This window comes from Calidris pugnax, unplaced genomic scaffold, assembly GCF_001431845.1.
Source record: "Calidris pugnax isolate Ruff unplaced genomic scaffold, ASM143184v1 scaffold102, whole genome shotgun sequence".
Lineage (NCBI taxonomy): Eukaryota > Metazoa > Chordata > Aves > Charadriiformes > Scolopacidae > Calidris > Calidris pugnax.
The window spans coordinates 4,694,730-4,711,736 of record NW_015090846.1 but is presented as its reverse complement, the minus strand read 5'-3'; the positions used below and the strand labels follow the sequence as shown (position 1 = coordinate 4,711,736).

The 17,007-nt window shown below is 39.4% G+C and overlaps 1 protein-coding gene across 2 annotated transcripts in view; it reads right to left on the bottom strand.

Annotated features, from left to right (window-relative positions):
- Window positions 1-16,924, bottom strand: part of DAB2IP (DAB2 interacting protein) — a 202,076-nt gene extending 185,152 nt beyond the window's left edge. Inside the window, exon 1 of one of the 2 annotated variants that reach the window (XM_014942895.1) lies at window positions 16,432-16,924. In XM_014942895.1, the coding sequence (XP_014798381.1) occupies window positions 16,432-16,489 (58 nt within the window). In that variant the 5' untranslated portion in view covers window positions 16,490-16,924. Of the gene's footprint in view, window positions 1-7,211; window positions 7,620-16,431 lie in introns of those variants that run through there. The other variant, XM_014942900.1, reaches the window with a different exon arrangement.
- Between the last annotated feature and the right edge of the window lie 83 nt (window positions 16,925-17,007).

Below are 17,007 nucleotides of genomic sequence, written 5' to 3'. Positions count from 1 at the left end.
CAGTACTAGGAAGTTAATTATAATCCAATGGGGAATATGTTTCTCTGTGTTGGTTTTTGATTTATATTTAATCTCTATCCTACACCAAAATATGTACATACATAATTAGTTTAAAATATTTAAGAACATTTCTTGATGTGGGATCCATTTGTAAGGAACACGATACTGAGCACTAAGACTGAACTGAAATTATTTACTGACAAAGCATCAATATTTTCAAAAACATTTACCCTGTAGAGAGTATGGAATTTGATAACTTACAAATTTCTATAACATTGGCAAGTTTACAACACATAAGGTCATCACCCTGAAATATGTCAAGTAAAATCATGTGCTGCACTTTCACAAACATGATAAGACTTTGTACATAAACTCTTTCCCTTTGAAGAAATCAGAGCACATTATTAGCTGAGATAATTTAGTTAAACAGCACCATAAGAAAAAATACGACTAGAGAAAAGCATAAATCGCTGGGTCACCAAGGAACTTAATTTCTATGAATGTTTACTTCATAGAGGACAGAACAATTCTGCTTCCCCTTGTTAGTGACCCCTCTTCCTGTCATCCCGGACAGTAAATTAAAGAGATTCAGACGCCTTTCTTGTAATCCTACATGAAATGGTGATACCTTTCCAGGGAGTTGATGGGATACCAGTTCCCTTTAGCAGAGAAAGAATGTTCCAGGTTTTAAGACAATACAGATAGTACTGCATATAAAAACCCAGACTAACAATGGGCTTTGTAGACATTGGCATGAGTTTGACCAATTTTGTTTTTCTAGACAGTGTTGTGTTTAGGTGTTTAATCAGTGTCAAGGGTCAGTCAACACAGTAATTAATTCCTGTCAAGATCATGACTCCTGTTACCCAAGAGCAGGTTAAGGAAATGCACGCAAAGCAAGGATTTCAGAACCTGTTATGACAAATGATTCACTACCTGCACTGAACACACACAAGAAGAGGGAAAGGTGCAGGTCCAAGAGGTAAGATTAAAGTCAAATGAAAACCAAAAGTCAATCCATTGAGCTTAACTGGCTTATTTCCCAAATACGCAGTACATACTTATCAGAATTTAAACACTTAAATCCTGCAGTTTTACAACTACTTCTAAGCCCGGTGACTTTACATGGCTCTTCCTGAACAATACAGAGTGCCTTTTTTAAAGTACTGTCCAGGTGGATGGTTTACAGGACAGTTACACTCAGGACTGAATACTGAATAAATCTCCTTTAGTCCTTTAGTCCTCCTCCTTTAGTCCTCCTCCACTCTTTGCCTTTTGTATTTCGAACACAAGGAGGGAAGAGAACAAAACCCCAAAATCTCACACAAACCAGCTGTAGGATGGCTCCTCAGAGGTGTAACCCCTGGGACAGGCATCAGTATTTATACGTTGTGCAAGGGCAATGCAATTCCCATCTGACTGTTACCCAGCAGCAGTGAAGCAACAGCAAAGGGAGGAGCTGAAATCACCCACCTTTTATAATGAGCTTCGGGTGGTCCCTCAGTCCATGCAACTGAGGAGCAGTACTTCATAGAGACAGTTTTGATCACTAGTGTTCTATGAGTTTATTTATCCTTATTGTTATATTTAACACCTTGGAGCAGTTACTGGGCAGATGGGACCGCAATGAAATAAAGAACACAGAGGCCTCAATTCTCCTACCACTTGCCCTACCACAAAATCAGCTCTACTCCACTGCGGGAGTAAAAGTGGGGTGTGAAGGAGAGCAGATGCAACGGGCAGGAATCTGATCAGCTCTCCACAAAATGCTGGGGGGAAGCTTAACCAAAATCTCCATTTTGCTTTTAAGATGCACCAAATGCCTGAGATCAGGAAGTCAGACAGCAATCGCAACAGGCCCACAAGAAACCAAGATAAACCCTGAAAATCTGGCTGTTGGAACATCCTCTTATTCCACATTTTCCCCAGCTACGTTACTTAGCGCTCTTGAGAGGAAAGTTGGTGTCATCTCCTGATACCGGCACTTCTTCTTCTGACTGGGGGTAGGAGGGGGGTGCTTTGCTTTTAGAGATAAAACCATGTGGATAAAATTATAAGAAAATTGAGGAAACCATACGTACTAAGATATGAATCTTTCTGTAAGAATTTCTTTTTTAAGAATAGACTTGTTCTCTCTTACTCTCCCCCTGAATTCACCCACACAAGCTGTATTAAAAGCACAGGCTTGCATATATTATCAGTGTTCTCCATTTCTTTTTAATCCTATTAATAATTATCACCATTTCTCCAATTAATACTATCAGGGAATTCTTCTGTGAAAATCTATAAACTACAGACATACCCAGCAGCCATTTCACATCCTGCAGTTTGAAAAACATACTCTCCTAATCTAAACCACATCCTCTTTTTTCAGTGAAAGGTATTACATACATTTAAAACATTACCCTCTTCAAACACTTCTCTTTCTCAAGACACCTGTTTTCAAATGTTGACTTTATTCCAGAAATTCGGCTCTTCTACACTGTCCATAAACTATTTAATCTCACTTCTCTAAGATTCTCCATGTCAGCACCCAATGAAGTTAAGTACAAGACTCATTTCAACTGACAATACTCTTTGCCTTCAGTTCTGTGCTACTTAATTATGAATTACAAACTCAAAACAAGGGAGGTTCTTGTCCTTGAAGCTGCTGAGGTCAGGATCAGAAGCTAAGGATGATGTATGGGACTTCAGCAAGAAAGGCTGGAAATATACATTTTGAAATATTATGGTATGCCGTCCCTTTTAGATTTCCTTATTATTTGGTATATAGGTTATGTGTCTGATATAGTGTATATTATACACATAGTATCGACAAATATTTAGTATTTGAAAAATTAAGAAATCTCATCCTTAAACAAGACTTTTAAAATGTATCAGCTTTATATTCTAGAGTGCATTTAGGTCTAACCTACAGCCTTTATGGAAGTCCCCATGGCTCTTTCAGCCTTCCCCTCATCCTGCTGGAGGCAGATGACACAAAATCGTCACAGCAGTTTGCCAAGTGACAGTCCCCAGTAATGAGAACCCAAGGAAGAAGAGTCCTGAAACCTCAACTAATCCTTCTAATGGAGGTATAAATCTTCAGCTCAGGGCTGAAAGGATCACTAATGGAGTATTGTGGTTATTCTTCTACAGCTACTCTTGGCACAACACCCACCTGGCGTTTGGAGTTCAGACAGCAGCCTCCCTGTGCCACAGGGATGGCCACAGCGACGGCCACCAGGCAGGGACAGAGCCCAGCAGGTAGCACAGAATTGGAACAGAACAGGTTTGCAATCCATTTTCATCCTAAAGTACAATGGATACTTCTGCAAACTACCAAGAAAAACCTACTTAAGACACTCAAGTTTTGACCAAATGTGATTTAAATGTAGCAGTTAACTCTTTTAAAAGCATTAACTCTAAGGAATTAAATGCTAAACTAATGAATTCAAAGAAATATCACCATTGTCTGATATTCTTTTAGCAGTACAAAAGATATTTTATTTTTTGTTCCTGGTAGTAGGAATAGTGTTGCTTTATACTCTATAAAAGTCAAAGAGTAAGACATTGTAATTTTGTAAAGAAATACTATCTAAAAAGACAAGCTTGGAGAAAAAAGACATAGAGAGACGAAATTAGCTGAATTTTCTTTGAATTTATTCTGTAGAAAATCTGATTTTGATCATTCAAAAGCCCTTTACATAATTGCCACACAGCTCTGGGTACATTTTTTCGAGACTAAATTCCCAAGACTGAAGGACAGAGTCCAAGTTCCAGTCACCACATTCTGTTCACAGCAGAAGAGGTTGGGGACCCTGGATCAGGGGAACTAAAGACAACCCACCCCACAGCACAGTCTCCTGGGAGAAAGGAGCAGATGTGGGCTTAAATACCTTGAGAGAAAGAAGGAATTTCCATGAGGAAATTAAAAATCAAATCACAGCTGCTCTGCAAAATGATTTCACATAGTCTGAAACAGAAACCAAGAATTCTCTGTTCTACTGCGCTGGCCACCAGACTGTCCCAGTTTCTCTGAAGTCCTTCTCTTTCCATTAATATTCTCTTCTGTTTAAAACACTGGCTTCTATGCTTCATCTGACCTAGATGGAGGAAAGCTAGCCATTTTTTATCTTGATATTTTTTTGTCTTATCTTGATATTATCTTGATTTTTAACATTTTGATAGTCTACTGGCAAACACCAGAAGCAATGACATCATTGCAGGAGGCGGCATCTATTCAGAGGAGCTCAGAGCCAGCAAACACGCTCACACAAAAATAGTTCCTATTACATCTTACTCCTTGGCAAAGGAATATTAGATTATATAAAAGGCAATAGAAATAGCTAGTGCAGATACATGCAAAGTACTTTAATGTTAATGGTAGTGGCTCATCACTGGCTCACGTCTGCAATCTGGAGACCTATATTCTAGGTAGGTCAGATTTGCCTTAAGCTGAAGTTCACTAAAAATGTACTGATTTAGACTCCAGGCTCCAAGTGTGGCAGAGGGAGCCACATTCTCCATGAATTAAGTGAGACTGCACTTCCAGAGAAAGTCTGGCAACTAAGTCAGGCAAGAGAGGAGGTGGATGAAAAAGAAATCTATTTGGATTCTTGAAATTAAACTGTAAATGCACTATAGTGTTGTTGCATTATCAGAGTCACCACTTTAGCAAGAAAGAACTCTTGCCTATAGTGAAAATGATAATTCTTCATCTTCAAGGAAATAAATACTCTGGTCTGCTGAAAAAAAGCAGCACTGTGATTTCCCAAACTCATATAGACGTATCAGGTGGATAATGCTCTCACAGCAAAATGACAAACATCCTCCAGGGACAGGGAGTGAAGAAGAGAAGAGTGAAGAAAGGGAAATGGGGAAGGAGGAAGACCATGGAGGAAGAGGAGTGGCTGAAGAGCTAACCAGGAACGTAGAAGATTCATTACAACTACAATACAATGATAACTGCTTCCTGTGTCTGACTCTGGGCAAGTCACTTCTAATTCAGCTCCCCTTTATAAGAACAAGATAATTGCAACACATTTAAAATGACATGAAGGTATCTGGGTTAGAGAGTGAAAAACATTGCAATACTGATGATATTAGCAACAGCCAGGCAAACAAGGCAAACAACAGCCACACAGGATCTTATTAAAAGGAAATACTAAGCACTACTAAGCTGTGGAGAGCTTTGTTGAGGGATCTAGCAGTAACCCACTACAGAAGGGGTAGTCAAGTCCCTAAAAAATAAACTCTACCCATGCAAAGACATATGTCCCGCTTAGACCACTGAACCTAATAACTACTGTGTTTGATGAAGGGAAAGTACAAAAAGCCTGTCCACTCTGAGCAAAAAATAAACACACTTTACGATCAGCTGATGTTTGATTTGAGTGTATACATGTACATACCACTGAGTTTAAAAGCTCTGATTCCACTGTCCCATATACTGTCAGTTATTTCTGATGCTCAGTCACTACTGCCAACGGTCAAAAAACCTCCTGCTACGTCTGGAAGTGATCTTCACCTCTGGAGTTCAAAGGTCAGAATTTTATTCCTCATGCTACTTCATTCTAATCACCAGGTCTGGCCCAATGACAGATTAAAAAAGGGCACCTGGGAAATCTACGATTGACGATATAATTCCACTGAAAAAGACTGAAGTGAGCATTTATTATTCTTAGCAGCAGCAATGAATGAGAAATAGGTTTTTCTAGCCCCAGAAATGTGATGATTACTGGAAAACCCCATTTGTACTGGTACATGCATGACCTGTCAAGGTTTTACAACACACATAAAATGAGAGCCACACACTTGGCTTGCACCAGGCACAGCGAGACCTTAATCCATACATCCCATATTCCAGGCAAGTAGAGTGCCCACCAGCCAACGCACTGGGGTTGCACCTCTGTGTGATTCTGGTGTTCCATCTTTGGCTTGCAACAATTATCCTGATTCAGGCTTCCGCAAAGTTTTTTTCTCATTAAAAGAGTCGCTTTTGATGATCTGGCATTTTGCCACAGAAATGACTAAGTGAAAGGATGCCTAATTGTAAATCTTTTTTTTTTCTTTTTTTTTTTTTTTTCAGTGAAATTGCAGACAGCGACAGCTCTTTTCTGTATTACTAGAACATTAGCTCAAAAGGCCTGAGTGTAAGAAAGCGTACTAGATTTAAGACCTTTTCTTGCTTATTTAAAATTGATTCAATATGAAGAGTTTAGGTTAGGTGGAGTATCAGTTATATAAATCCACTGTTCCCTTATTTACAAGTACTAAACACTTCTCTTAGAATACATGTAAGTACACCCAACTCACACACTTACTACACAGTTACAATTAACATACCAACACAAACAAGAAAGCTAAAAAACAAATAGACCAAAAGTTAATTACAGTGAAGCCTTCAACAAACAAAGTCTTAGGAATATGCTTTGCAGATTTATTCTTGGAACAGACAACAGTAAATTGAATGATCTGACTCAGTGGAAGGAAGGCTAAGGTTTTGTAAAACATCAGTAGTCCTGTCCTGCCTCAGCTGACTTTCCCTCGTGTAGATAAAAGTGTCTGATTGAAATGTAACCTTCAGGAAAAAAAAAATAAATTATAACTACGTTTTAAAACAGTACCATCAAAAAGTTAAGTATGTGCTAAAAGTACTGGGCGAGAATGGTGGCTATCAATCGTGGGGTGTCAGGCCTGTTGTTCTGAGGTTAAAGGAATGGCTACGGTTTCTCTCTAGTGACTGAGACTACACCAGCAGGTCATTAGTGAGCAGGATTTAATGGGCTCACAAACTACATCTTGTCTTCTTGAAGAGGAATGCACCATTTGACTGCAAATGCAGACTGCTGAAAAATAGCTGTGTTTCGTCTGAGATAACAGTCTGAAAAAGAGATTCCATAATCAGGAAAACAAGAGTTGAGAGAGTTCTCTTCATAAAGATGCAAACTGAAAAATATAAGCTGTCTTGAATTACAAATACACTTGCACTGCAGAAAGTTTGTATTAAGACAATTTCTACACAAAAGAGCAAAAGGCAATCATTGTTCCAACCCTGCTCATTTCTTCAGGCTCATTAAAGAAATTCTGAGACAAAACAGTCTTTGATCCCAGGCATTGCTACAAGGCAACTGTACATTTCAAATGAGACATATTCATTCCTAACGAAACAAAACCTCTGTGCAAGTAAAAAGTTAGTCCCTGAAATTCAGAAGTCCTTAACTGCTTACCTTTTTATGAGCAGGTCAAATTTTTGGAAGTAGTTTCTCAAAGCAACTCAGACATTCCATGTTAACTGTTGTGCTGCAATAAACAGCTGCAAAACTTGCTGATTTATTTCCCCATTTGGTGTGCATGCTGGACCCCAGAAGAAATCCCACACAGGAAAAAAAATAAAGGAAAAACAAGCCCAAAACCCACAGGAGGAGCACTTCAGCCCTCGAGCAAAGCACAAAAAAGTTCAACGGGGAAACAGAAAGGAAATCCAGCGACAACTGAAAGTTTGGATAAGAAAGAGGAGAAGCAAGCTCACTCCCCTTGCCTGTAGTCCTGGCTAAAGGTGCCTCTCCGAGCAAAATTCACGGAGACTCCCAGCTCCTCGGAGCAGATGGTATTCACACATTATTCCCGAACAGCAGCATTCCCCAGTCCAATCAGGAGGCTGCACTCAAAAGCCAAGCGCTTCCCAGACTCTGTTACAGTTTTCAATAGCTATAGCACAAGATGAATGACTCAGAAAATGAATAAGCAGGGAAAATAAAACACGCCTCTCTCCTAGTGAGAGGCACCACAGCCAGAGCAGCAGCCCCCAGTGTACGCAGCCTTGGTTTCAAGCTGAATGCACCTGCTTTTTTTTCCCTAAATCCGAAATGCTGATTACATTTTCCCTATCTTTAATTTGTGTGCTCAACTTCGTCTTGGGTTAAAAGTCACAATAAGATTTCAATCTTTGCTTGTTTTTCTTCATTCTTAAAAAAAACAAACATTTGTTAAGAGCCAAAAAAAGTGATGAACTGCTTGTGTGCTCTTCAGACAAAAAATGCCCAGATAACTCAGGGAAGCTCCTCATGCCATCTCTTGCTGAATACATACACAAATGTTTCTAACATTAAGGCCTAACTTTACAGATCCTGTTGCAAATGATATGAAAAGAAGAAAGGTTAATTTCAAAACTGTCTCTCCTGAACAGATTAATACATCCTGTTTTTTCTAAGGTTTACTGGGAGACTTTCAATGACAATAAACCGAATACATCTAAGAAGCAAATGAATTAACGACTGCTAACTTTTAGGTGAAGCACAACCATTACCCAAAAGCAGGGCAACCAGAACCAGTGAACTACTGCTAACTGCTGTGCTTTGCTCACAGACCACTGCCAGTGTCTCGTTCAGAAAGAACTTTAAAATACAACCCCTTGTCCTGATGCCTGGCTTCTTCTGAGAGCTGCGGCTGCATCATAGAGGAGGATCTGCTACACAAAGCAAGTTACTCAGGGAAACCGAGTTCCACAGCACCAGCAGGTTTCTCCCTGGAATACAGTACTGCACTCGTGAGCTTTCCAAAACATACTGAAATTCTCTTTAGTTTTACAACAGAAAAGACTGCAAGGGGGTCACACTGTGTTTAACGTTCCCGTACCAGCTCTCGCTGCAGCCGACATCCGATGTTTGTAATGCTGCCACTCAGGAATGAACTCTGGGTGAGCTGAAAACACGCTGCAGTCAGACAAGTGGAATCAGTTAAATCAGTAAAACTATTTGGGGTGAGAAGCATTCTCCTAGGTCCCCCTGGATGCTTTCAGATCTTTGTCTGTGGCTGTAAATTGATCCTTTGCATTCCTGTCTGACACATGGACTGTGAAAAACTCTTCAGGGATATTCTCTCTGCCATGAGTAATGCTCTAATAGCACTTCTGCAAAATAGAAGAACAGTTGCAGAGACAATAAAATATCATGAACCCTGGTCTAACTTTTATTAAGTCTTGTTTTTTCCCTTTATTTTGAAACAAATAAGACTCTATTAGCACCTTATTTTCCCACTTTCAGCAGGATTTCTCCTGCTCGGATTAACAGCAGGACCTAGATGCCGAGGCACTGATTTGCGACACAAGCCATGCCATGCCCACCCAATGGTTAAGCAAACAAACCCACACATACAGCTCTGGGACAAAGAACAAGGGCTTCTGTTATTTCATCTGCCACGGCTGCCTACCAACTTCCCAACCACACCTAGAGACGTATTTGAAGGTGTAAAACCGAACTAGAAGCGTATCTAGATCCGGTAAGAAAACAAACATTTCTTGAAACTTCATTTTTGGCAGACATTTTCTGATCAGTGCATTATGCTCTATAGCAGCCAAAATCACTGACTACTGACTCACACAGCAAGGCATCTGGTGGGCCTCTGAGCCCACAGCAGCAGCAGCAGCAGCAATGCTTTGCAATTAAATCTTTTACATGTGCTGATTCCTTGGAGATGCTCTGAGGGGAAGCACATCTATTTATTACTATAATGCTCTAACTGACATGATAACCACATGTATGCACTGAGAAACCTCCTTGGCAAACATCCTAATCAGCCATAATAAAGAATATTATAGTGAAGTGGCTAAAGGTAAGCAGCTATTTATTCTTTATATCCCTCGTGTACAGTGTGTTTGTTAGACACAGATGTGAAGCACCAGCAGATGTCAGTCTTTCTGGGCATCACCAGAAGAGGAGGCTGCTGGCCAACATCTTGGTAGTTACATGTACATGATCACAATAACCCGTGATTAAAGGTCTCAGAAAAAATCCACTTGGCTCACCCTTTGTCAAAATGTGGGTCTTGGCTCTCAGTAAGGACTGACAATTTCTTCTGTGACTTCTCCAGTTTCTGTTACCTACTACCAGAACTTGCTGATACACCACACTAATATTAATGACCACTTTTAGATACCAGGTTCTGACTGGGCAGATTTCAGTAACCACAGAAGAAGAACAGATTAAGAGAGTACACTCTTCCCTTCCATTTAACGATACTGAATTCACCTCTCCAGTAGCAGGCTGCTGCCGGAGAAACTTCTGAGAGAGACTTGTAGATTTTAGACACCGAACTGGGAGGTTTCCCCACAATGCTCTGCTTTGAAGTTGCTCTTTTAGAAGCAAAAGAAAAGAAGCCTTGAACATGTGTGACTATGAAAAGAATGAAGACGCTACTTTGACCGTTCCAAGTACCTCCAAGGATGGATGGTCTATTCATCTAATGTTCCTCCACGATTTCAGAGAGATGGCTCTCCCTCATTACATGCTCATGAGCTGGTGGGGTGCTGGTTATCGACTGGCTCTTCCCTCTTCTACAGATGTCAGCAGGGGGAGAAAGGAAGAGACTGTGTGCAATTGTTGTTCATAATTCAACTACAAACTTGGAAATTGTAGAATGCATTCTACAAATCATTACACGGTAATCTTCTTAATCCTTGGTCTCATGTTCCCCTGGAGCTTTCTGCTGTTTAGATACTGCTGGACAATTTATTAAAGCCATATTGGATCTTCCTGTTCCACTGCTTAGTGTAAATTGTAGTGAAGTTACCAGATAATGCTTGTATCTCTTTTTAAATCTTTCTCTTTGTTGCCAAAAAGTTTTGGTGACAACAGGGAAACCCCATTACAGCTGCCCACTTACTCTAAACTCTGTAACGCTCGCTCTACTTGCCACACGGTCACTGACAGTTCAGATTATTTATGATCCTTTTCCAACAGTGCTCACTACACATACCAGGATCATTTCGTTGGAGCAAGTCCAATACTGATCATATAACTTGTAGGAACCTCAGGAAATGATGTGAAACAGTGGCCTAATGGAACTTGGAGAGCAAATCTGTCACTGCTTCAGATGTTCACCAACAAATACTGCCCTCAGGTAAGATATTTCATTTGATTTTGTCACCAATATTTCTTATGTGCAGATGCCTCACTTTGTTTTTGCCCACCAAGATTTAGAACTTCTGTTCCAGAAAAATTTATTAGCTGCTTCACACTTACCTTTCAGTACAATACATCTTTCCTACAAATTATGGTTAGTACCTGAATACAGTGTAGGTAAAATGAAGAAAACTACAGAAGAATATAAAGGAAAGGGTTGCCACGCAAAATATTCCTACCACTTTTATGCACAATTCATCAGGAATTCAGTCTGCATTTATCTTCTCTAGGTATTACACTGCCATTTGTCTTTTTCTTTTTCATTTTTCCAACCATCAAGCACATGTGTCTTTCCCTCTCTTTTGTCAGAAGCCCTAAGACAGACATGGTGTAGGAACTATGTCAAAGAAGAAAAGAAAGGAGCATAACTGTCTCAACGTTCTATAGTCCTCTGCTGGCTCAGCCTTGAAAACTGACTTTCACTAAGAAAAAGTATGATTTTTAAAAACCACTCAAAAGAGAGACCTCACGTTTCTAATGGAATATCACGAAATAACACACTTTGTTAAATCAGTGGGCTAGTCACAGATGTCTAGGATAAATACTCCTAGTAATAACACACATTTTGTTTCTTTAATGTATTTAACTCAAAGAGTTCTTTGCAATCAACATAAATGTTGGCTGTGGTAAGCAGGGAAGCAACAAATAATTTTTTAAGGATTTATGCCACAGGTCACAGCACAGCACTGTCTAATCACCTAATGATAGTTTAATATGTTTAATTGCCAACCTACTCACTACTATTTTACTTCAGTTCTGTGGACAACAACGGGAAATTACCTTTTAAAAATTGCTACCACCAAAGCTCGTTACTTTCCAACATTCAGTCTTTATATAAACCAAGTGTTGACACTCAGTAGGGCAGGACAGTACCACGGAGAAGAAATGCCAAAGTTCACCTCTGGTTTTGTACAGTTTTTTTGCAAGACGGCTGCTCCCAGACCAAACTCCTTTCCTCTCACACAAGGAAAAAGATCAGTGCTCTGCCTTTCAAAGATCCAAGGAAAGTCTCTGTAATTTGTGCAAACCTACCAAAACAACCCCGATACAGTGACTCATTTGCTCCAGAACAAATTAACTTAATTAGAATGGTAAAATGTAAATAACTTATACTTTAAACTCTCGGTTGTTGGTAGATGAGGGGGAGTTAACTTTTCAAAACATAACTGCATGGCATCTTCAGTATTACCTCTATTTAGAAGGCAGGGCCTTTAGAGTACTGCACTGAAAATTAGCCTTGTCATCCTATTTCCTGTCTTTTTCTCATTACCAGATGCCTAAAATGCAGCAGAATTTCCTCTTGCATGGGAAATTCCTGGTTGGTAGCCTTTTCTGTGGAAATCTCAAAGATGCTTCAAAAGATTTCACTATTTTTCATCTTATTTTTAATCTAATCATTGTTCTCTCTGAGAACATCAGATCATTTTTAAAAGAAGATCGTATAAGGTTAAGAATACATACATATTGTCCACACAGTGAAAATAAATTTCAAGTCCAGGAAAGTAAAGAGCCTGGAAAGCTGATGGGCCCTCGGCTCTGTCTGCTGAGATTCTGGATGAGGTGCCCCCAACTACATCATCTGCCAAATCCAGCTCAGTAGAAACATTCATGGCCTTTTCCTGTTCTAAGGCAGATCTACCCTATCTCTCCAAATAAAACACCTCCATCTTCACCTGCAGCAGCCATAATTTGTTGGCCTTGGTTTCCCACACAACTCTACTAAGAAACTTCATATATCATCTACAAAAAATTCTGGTTTTCCAGTCCTTGCTTCTGTTTTCCTCTCTAAGAGCGATTTTTAATGCACAACAAGGTGTCACCGAGGCTGGGATTTCATTACTGCCCTAGAACATTGCTTGAAGAATCTAAATTACCAACAGCAGACAAAGTTCAAGCCTGGCTGGCGTCCATGTAATTCGCCTGGTTGAATGTGTGTGTCACAGACTGAAAAAATACGCCATAATTATTGTGTTATTAAAGCACAATGGTTTAATTTCATTTCTTTGTGGTACAGAATCTGCATCTGTGATTCACACTTATTGTGTAGGGAATATGATTCCACTAAAATGAGCACTTGGCATTTGGTCTACAAGGTTGTTCAAAAGGTCCACTAAAAATACCGTGCTCTTAAAAGATTAACAACTAATTCATAAAGAAATACCATCAGGACACACAAGAGAATAAACTCAGAGGTGGTACCAGCGTTCACTAGAGTCATATAAACTGTGATCTAAGCAATTAGAAGACACAATGAATGCAAAAGTCATAGATATTTTGTATGCAAGAGTTTGTACACAAATACAACATCTAATAAATCTTCACCAGCTTGTAAAAAGCTGCTGAGTTGTCTTTTATTCTTGTAGTTGCAAGTGGCTACAGCACAAAAGAGAAATCTGTAGCTCTGATATGTCATCCCTCTGAAATGGGTAATTTAGGGTTATGGTTTTAGAATCAGCACATTCTTCAGCTCTTTTCTTCCAAGATTTTTTTTTTATTTTTTTTATGAAAAGAATCAAGTAAAACCATGCCAGTACATTAACAAGAACACATCAAAAAGTCAGCACTGTGACCCATCATAAACTGACAATAACCTTTCTTTATATTCCTGCATTTCAGAGAATGGAAAGAAAATACTGGGAGTGGGAAGTGTGGAAGGGGGTGCTTTAATGACATTTAAAACCCTTACAAGAACCTGTAGCTTTATGTAAACCTTTATCCTGGGCACACTTGGAGAGAAGTTACAGAACTCCCATCTATTTTCACAAACGTCAAAATGGCTATCAACCTCCCAAGCCTGTGCTCCGAGCAGCACAAATACCTTCACCCTCAGTGAAGGATCAGAGAGAAAAAATCCAACAACCATTTCACCCACAGGTTATGATTTTATTCCAGGGTCTACTATGTCAAGACTACTAACACAGCTCAAATCTCATTTCAGGCCCCCAAATAAATGAGTGGCCCCTTCTCTGTTCCAGTTACTAGCAATAATAAATCGATGAGGTATCTCCATGAAAATCTGGCAACCTAATTCAGTTAGGGAAAAAAACCTGTGCTGAGAAACGAGACACACAGCTTCTCAGTCCTGAATATTCCACTAACGTCCTTCTACCTGATTTCATACAGTTCTGTAAGCAAATGAAAGGGCTGCAGGAGGCAAAAAGAGCAACTTTAAAGTATATTATTGCTACATATTTTTCAGAACAGCTTTTACTGTCATTAGTGATCTATTGATTGGGCTGGCAATAAGCAACTAAGAATGAACTGACGCTGAATTTTAAGGTAGATGGTTAACCAATATGGACTATCAGGTAGATGAAAAATTAAATAACACTTTTCACTCTGCTGGCAGGAAAAGGAATTTGATTTGACATTCCTGAATGTAAAAGAGGCAGTTCTACAGTAAGCACAGAAGCTTCAAGTTATGGTCACTTCCCAAGGCATCAATATTTGTCACATGAGCAGTGCAGGAAGATAAGCACAAGAGTTATCAATGTGTTCATAGCACTTCACCAGCTGTTTGACAATAAAAGGGACAAAGGGGCTGCTTCAAGAATGACAACTACAAGAAAACATTCTCAAAGGAGAAAATATTTCTTAACAGCACTCTGCCAGAATATTTTTGGGAACTTTCTATTCACTGAATGCATGCAAAATAAGGCACGGTATATCATAAAAGTAGATTAATCCCTCAGTCCTGGATATTGTTCCTTCAGCTCCAGCAGCGTAACACTTAAGCAATTGACCTTCTCAACCCATTTGTTTTACAATGGGATATTTTAAACCAAAGTAATTAAAAAAACTCTAAAAAGAAGATGGGGATTTACATAGTTAGGAAGGGGAAGCAGTGAAGGTTCTTCTAGGATACTTGGTACCACCACTGCTTATTTGTCTTGTATTTCCCAGTTTACAAACACTTCCAGTTTCTGCCTACTTATTCAAATATTTTTTAGGAAAACAAATTTCTACACAATATGACAGAATATAATTTTGTGTCTATAAGGAAAAGAATGAGAAACCTGTATATCTTAAAACATGCATTCTAAATTTAGTGAGCCACTTAAACATATTTGAGAAACCAAAGGTAAACTTGTATTTCACACAGAATCAAAATATTCTCTCTATGACTCCTAAAGCGCAGCTTCTGATGTCGGAACAGGCAAGAATACCTGCTTATTTGTTTGTTAACTTCAGCCCAAAATATGCATGCACTTCTCTACTAATCCCAAAGCTTCCTGCTGTAAAGAAGAAAACAAGATTTCATTCTATGTCCTAGTGGTCTAAGAGGAGGTATAAGACATGAGAGGTAGATGCTGGTTTTCTACAGAGAAATTAATACAACTACATATGAAAGAGAATAGAAAAGTGAAATAAAAAGTGGGATTTTCCCCTCTTGATCTTTTAATGTAAAAATTATCATTTGAAACAACACTGAAATCTGTCCTTGATTATTTTATACAATTCAACTTCAGTGTGGCACAGAGCCCAAAGTAAAGCAGTGCTGCCCACTTATATCTGCCCAGTCAACTGTTCACATAGTTTAAATGTTACTTCATTCCCTTAACCACATTCCTTCCACACAGTTTTAGGTCTGCTGTGATATTAACACTGCAGTTATGTGGTACTTGAAGGTCTAGGTTATCAGCAGAAAATATGCTGTAGAAATACATAAGTAGTTCTTGAACAATATATACGTAGGGTATGGAATACATTGCAGATTTCAAACTGAATCCAGAATAGTACCAAATACATACTAAAGAGCCGAGACTCAAGTTATTCCAAAAATCACCATCTTACATTGTTTTCAAAAATGTAAACAATTTGTTGTCCTCAATGCAGCCAACCCACTCTACTAATAGAGAAATAAGACTTGCAATTGCAAACAACTTTTTAACCCAATTAATGCTTTTTGTATGCCTTCCAACAGACTAGATACCCGACCATCAGCACATGGAATGCTATAAATCCAAGGAATAGCTGCAGTTTTAACCATGGACTTTAATTCCAGGGCGAATTTATGTGGTCCCTAGCTAAATATATCTTTCTAAGTAAATTACTCATGCAACTGCCTGTAGGAAAGCTTTCTGCAGATAAAGAAACTGCTTCCAAATGCTACGTTTGACAGCACATACGGCATAAAGTTACATCCTTTTCTCACAGGCAAAAAAGACCCCCAAACTGAATCACGTAAAATGCATAGGTTCCTCTCTCCTCTGCAAACTGTCCAGAAGACAGGTTAATTCTGCCTGATCACTGATCCTTGCAATCCACTGTATGTATCAGTCTACTACATGTTTATCTCCAAACCCTGTAAACAGGGTGATTTCTAAGATAATGTGAAGCACGTTACCACAGTCATTTCTACTTATCCATGCAGAAGACAGTAAAAACACATGCCTAGCCCTGAGCTTTTAGTAGGATGTGTAACTCACACACTCTTTCACTATCCTTTTTTTTTCCTCCTGTCTTTTCTATGTTTTCGACTTCTTACCATTGGAGTTGTCCTGGTCCAAAGGATTATCTGGTTCCATTACTTCAAATAAAAGCATCCAACATGCAGTTCTCCATGCAGCAGAGGCATAAAAACACAGCAGTTGCCTAAGCTGATTCACCTGATTTATGAATTAGTGCTGCATCCATAAGAGGCTGTGTTTCTTCTTTTGTATTACATCTGGCTCCTTTTCCAACTAGATGGCTGGGTATTACAGCATGCAGGCCTTTTTCCAGCATCCTCTTAATGCATTATATTTAAAGTAGCAGCAACCTTTTTCTCCCATCCCCCAGACTAAGTTACAGCAGTAACTAGGCTGAGCTGGCAGAGAGCGGAGCTCATTCAGAACAGGACCTGCAAGCGTTCTCCGATCCGTGTTGCTGCATAAAGAGAATGATTGATACAATAAAAAGTAAGTGGGGTTTGACACGGTACACTATGCGCTGCAGAAAAACGCACCAAAACCAGCAAAGGTCTTGAGGGTTTGGGGAATGCCTCGTTGAAGCCACCAGGACGCACCCCCTCATATACAAACACGAATTATGTCCTTTTCCCTCCTCCCCCTCCTTCTCCCCC